General features: G+C 42.7%; 1 protein-coding gene across 2 annotated transcripts; it reads left to right on the top strand.

Moving 5' to 3' along the window:
* The first annotated feature begins 580 nt into the window (after nucleotides 1-580).
* Nucleotides 581-9254, top strand: rnf208 (ring finger protein 208). Of its 2 annotated transcripts, XM_061734275.1 has the most exons (3): nucleotides 581-1205; nucleotides 7277-7641; nucleotides 7745-9254. In XM_061734275.1, exon 3 carries the CDS (start codon nucleotides 8130-8132, stop codon nucleotides 8904-8906), a length of 777 nt encoding a protein of 258 aa, XP_061590259.1. In that variant the 5' UTR covers nucleotides 581-1205; nucleotides 7277-7641; nucleotides 7745-8129; the 3' UTR covers nucleotides 8907-9254. The 2 variants fall into 2 exon arrangements, with proteins under 2 accessions (XP_061590259.1, XP_061590258.1); XM_061734274.1 differs by having other exon boundaries at nucleotides 7277-9254.
* The last annotated feature ends 513 nt before the right edge of the window (nucleotides 9255-9767 follow it).

Genomic DNA, 9767 nt, shown 5'->3' with positions numbered 1-9767 from the left:
AAAAAAAAGTGAATAAAAATGTATCTTACTCTGCTAATTGGTCACAAACGTTGGGCCCCACTAAGAGGAATCCACCTCTGCAAGCATGCAGTCAGTGGAAAGGATGAATCTGCTTTCCCAAAGCAGCTGGATTCATAAAAGCTTCAAGGTTTTGTACATGAATGTATTTTTCCTATCTCAGATATGATGCACTCTGTAGATTGAGTTGCTTTCATCGGCCTCATATGCTATTCTATCTGTCTGGCTCTTGTGATTAACCTTATTTATGCATATAAAGTAGCATAGCTGATGGAGTTGTCATATCTCAGACGGCTTAAGTGAGAGTGTGTGTTTGTGTGTTTAGATGGGGGGTGGGGAATATCATCCTGATTGGCTAAAATATTTTCTCTTGCAACGAGGAAACGTGATCCCGCCTGCAGAGGCACTGCAGTGTGTGCTGCAGCGAGAGCAATGGATCAAGAGAAAAAGAGAGGTGAGAGAGGGAGAGAGAGAGAGAGAGAGAGAGAGAGAGAGAGAGAGGATGGGCGGGCAAGCAAATGAGCTCCATGCACATGGGAGGGAGCCAGAAGCACAGCAGAGACAGAGCGTGTGTGTGCATGTATGTGTGAAAGCACTGCGCATGTGTGACTGTGAGGTGCACCGACTAAAGCAGACGGCAGAGAAGAAAGCAGGAATGAACGACAGCTGAGAGATGACAGCAGAGGAGTGGGTGAAAAAGAGAAGAAAGAGGTTTACCTAAGAACCAGAACAAGGCAGGGCAAAGCAAGGAAGAGAAGGAAGTCTATGATAGATCAGAATCTCACATCACTGCACAGAATAATCTGAATAATTTTCAAGAAGAAGAAGGGAAAAAACGGGGAATGGTGAAGAGATATCAGAGAGAGATGCTCAGACGCAACCCAGAAGACAAGGAGCAAGCTTAAGAAATTGAATGACGAGGATTGTGGAGAGAGGAGACGAAGAGGAGGAAGGATGCTGAGATCGATGACAGCAGCCTGATGTATCCACCTTACAATAGGTCCCTCCATCTTACCTCTCCTCCATGTTGTTGGTGCCTCTACAATGAAATGGACAGTGTATCCTTCCACTGACACGACATAAAGAAGACGAAAGGGTTTATATCATCATAGGAAAACTTTGAAACCAAGAACAGGAGCAAGCAGGAGAAACGAAGAGACTGCAACAAGACAAGTGCGTAGGCACAGGTGAGGATAAGGCATGGTTTTGCATCTGTTTTTTATGCTGAAGATGGTGATTGTCTTGCACTATGAGTGCAAGACAAAGACATATTTTGCTTCTTGCTTTGTGACACAGCTGGGATTTGCATGGATGTTGCATCTTGGTAAGTCATGTCACATGTACACATAGATGTGTGAATGGAGACACCTACCCAGAGAGGCACACCTACTTGTCTGCACAGACCATAAACAGAGGCGGAAACCATGATGAGTCTGCTCATGTGTGAGTTTTGTTGTGGACGAGGGTTTTCTGTCTCCATGACATTTGACAAACCTCTGCAATGGTGGAGCATGGGGACAGGGGGAGGGAGGAATGAAAAGGACGGTGTAAGAACGGTCTGTTCTGTAGTTGTCAGCAAAATTGAGGCATCTCAACATTGGCGATACTTTGGTGCTGCAGTCAGAGGACTTGGTACACCATGCTGCGATTGCATAACTCCTGCTTCCAAACGCACCCCTCCCACATGTGCAGAGCAGCGAGCTGAAGCCGCTGCATGTTACACAGTCCAGTTATTTCAGCCATCTCACTTCTGTCTCTCACTTGAGTCCCTCTAGAGACCACAACATAAACAATGCCGTCCACCTTTAAATCTGTGCTGAGACAGCCTGAGTCAGTCGCCTTAATCAATCAAGCCACCGCTGTTATTGAGGAGCTGGGTGCTCGCCGAGCTTTTACCTCGTAAATCTTATATGAGCTCTGTGTTCAGAAGAGAGATGCTGGTTATTACTGCTTTCATTTTTCTAATAGTGTGCAGCTCTGCCTGCTGCTGAGAGACTTACACAGACGAGAACAAAGAGCACTTGGCTGTAATGAATTGCGTGGCAAAATGGCCGATGTCTGCCATGAATGTCAGCGGGCTGAATTATTTAAATCAACACCTTGCCACACACTCACGACCAACAGAAGAAGCACAAACATCTCTGTCAGCAGTAATACAATTAACAATTAATATTGCAGATGCACCAATGAAAACATTGGGTGGATCTAAATCCAAAGCATCTAGATGTATTTAAATACTGGCACAAGCTTGTCATAAACTTGCTGTAAACTAATGCCTGACAATTGTAAGGAAGTGCACAGGTGCCTGTGCCATCTGCATTTCTGGATTGCAGCTTTTGAGGAGCATTTAAAATTGCACAATATGAGTAAAGTTCCCTGCATTTATGTAGTTTTTACAGAAGTCCATCATTTCCAGAGAAAATCTGCAGTCAGTAAAAATTCAGTAAATCTGCGGATTTGTCCTTAGTTCACGCTAAGGTCATGACATGTTATGCAATATTAACACAGCAAATATTCCACACAGGTCCTACAAGAGATGTCGCTGTGTTTTTCACCAGCCGAGAAACACGAGCGCGAATTCAGATGGCTACATAACTGGCATACTTGACATACTGCTGGCATGTTGCATAGGGGCACAAAGACCTGCACCCGCTGTTCTGTACAGACCATCACACAGACAGATGAATGATGAAAGGGGTGGAGGGTAAGGAGGGAGATGGACAGACTCTCAGTGAGAAAATGAGACGGACAGTCAGATATGCACATGCGCAGAGTCTCTATGAGTCATTCAGAACATATTGCCCTTCTCCTGCACTCCCATCTGCACAGGTGGACACCATCCAGTTTTGGTCGTGTTGTCCAGGGCAGAGATGCACGTGTATTTACATACGCACATGAAAGAACATGATAGGAATTTGATATCACAGGAATGTTTCCTGTGTGTGTCTCATTTTTATCATATGGTAGAGAAATAATAATAAAAAAAAATAATAAAAAAAAGGATTTCAGTTTCTTATACCAGCCTGTCATAAGTTCACTGGTTTGTCCGCAGGAATGTAAAGGGTGGTGCTCTGTACGTGATGGGGAGTTGTCTGGGGGTGAGACCGTTCTAGTGTGTGTGCTGGTGTGGCTCTAAAATGCCAAAGCAGCTCTGTGTGTGTTTAATGGTATGAGGAATTTGCTGCTGACTCCACTGACATCTCTGTGGTCAGCTCTCCTCTTCCTCCTTTTGGTTGTTGATGACGAGGTCAAATGCCTGCCATGATTTCATTAGTGTAATAAGTCCTCTGCTGGAAGTTATGTACACACAGGCACACATACACACACAAACACAAGGTCAAGAGAGCCGCAGCAGTTCACACTGTCTTAATATGGTGGCTGGGTGGACCATGGGCTCCTCACATAACTGGAGCGGGCTTCGTCCATCACGAAGAGCCTGCGCCAAAGCTGGCCCATCAGCACCCAGCCTGCATCAGTTATCAGCCCTTGTCATAGTACTGTCACCAAATTAGACGGTAATTTTAGCTGCTTCATCTCCCCTAGGCTCAAAGGCTCCTCACACAGCCTAGATGCTTTATAAACTCAACCCATGCTGCTATCAGATAGATATATTTTTACAAACTCCTTGATCCACTCGAAGATTCCATGAATGAATTACTTTTTTTTTCTGTTGTTTTTCTTTTTGATTCCTTTTCTTAGCCTCAACTTGACATTTCCAAGCTTATAAATGACAAAAAAAATGTATCTTTAAATGAGCATATAAAGAAATGTGCTTCAGGTTTCCTCAATTTGTTTGTGAATCGTGTATATAAAAATTCTTAAATGTGCAGTTACATTATGAAACAATACCATTACAATCTCTACCCAGTATCATATATCCATGCAAACAGATCAGTAGTCACTGATGAGGGAATGGACGCGGATGGGCCTTCAGGGTCAAAGGGTGTGTTTTCATATGAGAAGGGGTTTTATTTTAGCACAATATTAAATTGCATTGATATCAACATCGTCAACACATACTGTCAGTAAGCTTCGTCCCATGTTTTGATCCTGGTCTCAGCTGGTTAAGCCAAGATTCAAAACATACTGTAACTTCAAGTTTTTATTAGGTTTTTGCTGAAACTCAGAACAGATTAAAAAAAAAAATCTTACCTTGACACCATGCAATTTAAATTGTAATAAAAATGGTTTAAGTCGAAGGAAAACACAACATTATAAAGGATCTGACATGTTTTCAAAGCCCACATGAAGTTGTGGAGTTTTAATAAATTATATCACAGATATTAAAACCACTGACAAGTGATGTGAAAAATGTAAAAATCTAATTTGCAAAGGCAGTTGCCCAGCCTCCATTGGTGACTTTTTTGGGTAGATGTGTCCAAAACCATTATCATGGGCATGCCAAGTAATGGCATGACCATATTGCAATTGTCCAGAATGGCCCAAAAGGCAATGTTGCTAGCATTTTGCTAACAAGCTAAAGTCGCAAAAGTCCCACGTCTCACCAGCCGGTGTACAGCATGACCCCGCTCTGATGTGGAAAAAAAAATCCCCAAAAAATAAAACACGCCCGAAAAAATGAGGAAAAACATGAAAATGAAGGCGATATAATGGTATACAGAAAAGGTTTCCCTTTTCCTATTCTTATTCCGCACTCTTTTTTCGTCCGGTAATAGGGGTTACCGTGGCAACGCTAGTTGCCAAAAAGCAAAAAATAAGGCGAAAATTCGGACGCTTATTGCTCGGCCGAACTTTATCGTAGAGACATCGTTCAAACTTTCAAACACTCGGCCCGAGAGGACCGAGTGTATATATATATATGTCAGGGATGGTGAAGAGATGTCCAGACCATAGAACCTCATTATGCCAGTTTTTAAAGTTTTTGCGATATTGACCTTTCATTTTTTTTTTTTTTTTCTCCGTTTGACTCTGTTGCTAGGCAACAGATTATGCTAGAGACATCATACAAATGTTCCCCGACTCGGCACGCTGTGGACTTCACCATATTAAAATTTCATGAAGCTGTGATATAAGGAAAGTTTAATGTGAAATCCATGCCAAATGGCCCCATTCATTCGGATGTTTTTTTTTACCATGGTGGAAAAAAAACCTATCCGTTAACGTAGCCTGAACAGGAACGTGCACCCATGCACGGCACACATCGTTGGATGCTTCTCCATCGTGCCTTGATGGGCATTACTTTTCTCAGTCAAAAGCGTTACCGTGGGGACGCTACACGGCAAAAAGCGCGCCCCATTAATAGCTATTGGGAGCACAGGAATTAATGCAATACAACCGTAAACACCTCAAACTGACATAAAACCACCCCGACCACAAACACTACAGCCCCAAACCAAAGCAGCGAGAGGGGACGAATGGGCAGTAGGGCATTCCCATATCAAAATTTCCTGAAATTTTCTAGTTGATATTGATATTGGTATTGATACTTTATGTATGATTATGACACCAGAATTTCTTCTGCCATATAGAATTACTTTATAGAATATCCTGTAAAGATTCACCATGATCATGTTTAGGTTGCTAATTTCTAGTGCTGTCACATCCTGATGGCTGGAACAATTTGATGAGAAGGCAAACTGACCAGTGATGTTTTAATAAATTAATGCTAAATAAATGAAAACTTCCTCGATATGGCTCACTGCGTCAGATGAGCAAAGCAGTTCTACCTGACAAGAAAAGGAGCATCTTTCTCATTAAATGTGACTCTTCAACAGAAGTGAGGGGGCAGGAAGCCACTAAGAGGTGCACAGATAAACAAACCATAAATAGCAGTCAGGACCTGTGCTGAGCTGAGCTCCCTATCGTGTTTTTTTGCTCCCCCTTCTTCGTTTCTCTTCCTCAGCAAGTAGGTCAGCTCCTCTGCTCAGCCTCTGCTCAGTTTTTTTTGTTTTTTATTCACTCTTTAATGAATCATCACTGTCGACAGCCAAGCAGAGAATGAACGATGTGTCATCCTCCCTCTTCAACTATTTGGCAGCATTTGTTTTGGTCATGTTAAAAATGTCATCTGTGCACTTGTTCCCTTTTCACAAACCCACACACTGCATGACACAAACCCTGCAGATTGTAACATGTTCCTACGCGTTAGATTCAAACAAATGAAGCAAGATGACTGAATGTTTACAAGAGTAGGAAGAATGGTGAGACCATCTGTGTCACAATCACCTGCTCTTATCACCAATATGGACTCTTTTTATGAAACACATTTGCATGAATGTTTGTCTTATGTAAAGTATAATTACATGTTTTTTTTAAAGGTTTGAAAATGTGTTTGAAATTCAATATTTTGTGTTTATTCTGTAAGTCAGAATTTCAAAAAGCTCCCACAGACAATAACGAATGAAAAGTTTGATAGCATGTTGTAGCCAAAGGAAAGTCAAATCATGTCATTTTCAATCCAGAGTTTGGGATTTATAAAAAAAATTATAAAATGCTTTTGTCTTTACTATGTATGCCACCTTTTTTTGAAAAACTAACCAGGAGTTTCTGACAATAATTCCAACACCTTTTGGTGTTTTCTTCGATTCTCTTCCAGAAGGAAATTAAAATAGTTGAATTTCAAGTTGTTTTCTTTTTACAGCAGAACCACAGTGGTATTGATTAAAGTAAGAAACAGCTGATAGCTATGCTTTAGTTTTCACACACTCTATGAGAAGAAACAAGGGAAATATGAGCAGCCACATTTGTTTTTTCCCAGTGTCCTGGGTTCCCAAGTTCACCATTCTGGTATTATACATTAACCCTCCAATTGTATTCAGGCCAAAGGTTACTCACTGCAAAACTTGCTTTTTGGTCAATTTTCTCCACATGACATATAACAATAAGACCTGATCTGGAAACTGCATTTAGAGACACACATATTTCAGATGAAGATTGGGTGTGCTGAGTTTATTTATCAGTGCTATATTGGTTTTATTTTGTCAAAGGAAATGCACGCTTGCTGTGTCTTGCCCCACAGTAATTGGCAACAAGATGATTACCTCAGTATATGAAAAGACACCGCTGCCAAGATGCCAAAGGAAATGGAGCTAAGCTTTTCTCCCCCATGGAATCAACCCCAGCATTTTTTACAATCAGATAAAACACAAGGAAACTGATCTTTATGCAGATAGAGCTCAATCACAGTTAATTACCCTTTTAAAGTAGAGTTAACATTTTATCAATGCAAAGAGAAAGTAAAAATGCAATTCTTCCCTGTATCAAAATCAACGATAACATTTTGTTTCTCTTTTCACAGGTAGTTGGACCAAAGAACTCAAAGATATCGTGAAGCACGTTATGGGATACTGAGGAGCACAAAGACATTTGTCTCTTATCACATTTTCTGCTTAGTTTTGAAGAAAAAACTATTCACTCCCAACTTTGAGGAATTCAAGGAGCTTAGGAGTGTGAAGGAGTGATTCCAACTGCTTTCAAACAAGACCTCCTCCCTCCTTCTTATCAGCATACTCAAGGAAAGAGGTCACACAAAGTCTCCTGCCCAAGCTGGACTGAGAGTATTAAGACTGAAGGTTATTCTTTCTTTTTCATACACTGAAGTATATATAACTAAACCACAGTTATAAACAGGAAGCTAAGCGGTCGTTGGTGAAATTAAACTCGGTGAGTGCAGACATCCCCCAACCTATAGAGGTTTTGTATATATGTGAATATTTGTTCCTGTAAAATGTAGTTAACTGAACATGAACACATATTTGTGCTAAAGTTTTACAGATCTCTGTGAGCTCTGTGAATAACCATCAGAGACATCGTAAGGACATCTGCATTGCTAGAAAAGCCTACATTCAAGGAGTCAACACTTTCTAGGGACTACAAAAAGAACTGTTTACGTAACAATTAGCCCAAAATTGTGTTACTCTGGCTGAGCTCTTCATTAAGTCTCCCCCTCATAAAGACTCAGGCTGACAAGAGCACCTGCCTGAGGAGATCTTTGAAGCAAACATGGAGGGAATCATCCGTCCCCATGTGCCCTGCAATGGCTGACTTCAACAAAGGAGTCTAATCTTCTTCCACTTGTGCACAACCGGGCGGGGTGTCCGTCCCTGATCAGAGACACAGTTCTTCTCTCTTATATCTCCATAAGTGTGTGAATGTCCTGTCTCAGGCGTCAGCCCATCACCATCCCCATGGACACCGTCAAGATCATTCAGTCGGAAAAGTTTCCCAGAGAGTGCCCTGTGCCCGTCACCCAGCCATGCTATGCCCCGCCACCCAGAGTGGCATGGGACGGTGGCGGTGAAGGTGAAATCATCGTCAACCAGGCTTGCAGTGACCTGACACTGGACAAAGCAGGGCCGCCGAGGCCGATGGTGTCCCCTCCGGCCCCCGTGATGCGCAGGGAGCAGAGCTTCCTGGCGCAGCGCAAAGCCAGTGCCCACGAAATCTGCTACCACCAGTTCCACTACAAGATGGATGACGTCATAGTCAATCAGTATGTGCTGCGTTCCTCTTCCACGTCCTCATCCACTTCTTCTTCCTCCTCCTCAGGGCCCGTCATGCCCTGCGAGCCCCTGGACTGCCCCACCTGTGGTCACACTTACAACTTCGCCGGAAAGCGCCCACGTATTCTCTCCTGCCTGCACTCGGTGTGTGAGGAGTGCCTGCAGATCCTCTATGAGTCCTGTCCCAAGTACAAGTTCATCTCCTGCCCCACATGCCGGCGTGAGACGGTGCTGTTCACTGACTACGGTCTGGCTGCTCTGGCCATCAACACCAGCATTCTGAGCCGCTTGCCCTCTGATCCTAACGGGCCTGTGCAGTGGGGTGGGGAGGCCGACCGCAGCTGCTACCAGACTGTGCGTCAATACTGCCAGTCAGCCTGCACCTGCCAGATCGCCAACCCCTTGTCCTCCTGTGGGATCATGTAGACATGGGGGAGGCACTGCAGGCATGACTCGACGCCGCTCCCCATCACCACCAATCTTCCTTTCTATAAGCTAAACCCAATTTGCCAACCCCTTCTCTCACACATACAGTAAATAAATCCCTCCATAGATGTTATCTCTATATTTCATAGCACAGATGGATGCTGTGTGGGACTAAAGGATGCTGGTTCTTCAGTATATAGTAAATAAATGTATTTTATGTATGGACTGGAAACCTATCCACCTTCTCGTTTGGTTGGACGTGTTTGTCATGACATCTCTTTACATGGGAATGCCAGGGGTGGTCTGTTCCCCCAATTTAGGTGAATAAAGATTACATAAATTAAACAAGTACCTCTTTGTGTCCCAGGTCTGTTTTCTTTTATGATTTACTATGTGACAATGGCAGCTTCTATCAGTTATCTCAAGGGCATAGAATTAGCATGGACAGCTGGGACATCTTAAACAATATCCAATGATTATCAAATTGATCCTCTTAATGATCTTGACTCCCCACTTTACAAAATATAAATAATAATAATAATTAATGATAATAATCAAAATAAATAAAACATGTCAATGTGTCATTAATGTAGATGTACACAAAGGGTTGTTCTGAGTCCTCAACCCCCCACTCCCTCCAACCACATGGCCAATGTGATTGGCTTTGCCTTTTCATGCTGGTACGGGAGAGGTGGTGGCTACCTTTGTTTTTTAGCATGCTAGTGTGCATAAAGTGTGCGTAGTAGTGTGCATGAGGGAAAATTATTTTTTAAACTAATATATTATTAAGAAAACTGTTTAAGTCCCTGAGCCACATGTGAGACATATGGGTGTCAAAGGGGAGCGAGGATGGCCGCAAAA

The sequence above is a fragment of the Cololabis saira genome, chromosome 11 (assembly GCF_033807715.1).
Source record: "Cololabis saira isolate AMF1-May2022 chromosome 11, fColSai1.1, whole genome shotgun sequence".
Classification (NCBI taxonomy): Eukaryota; Metazoa; Chordata; class Actinopteri; order Beloniformes; family Belonidae; genus Cololabis; species Cololabis saira.
The sequence above is the reverse complement of the archived record's forward strand: the minus strand, read 5'-3'. Positions and strand labels throughout refer to the sequence as shown.

What these genes read in the sequence shown, in the direction of transcription:
- rnf208 (XM_061734275.1), top strand. Translation starts at nt 8,130, where the DNA reads ATGTCCTGTCTCAGGCGTCAGCCCATCACCATCCCCATGGACACCGTC.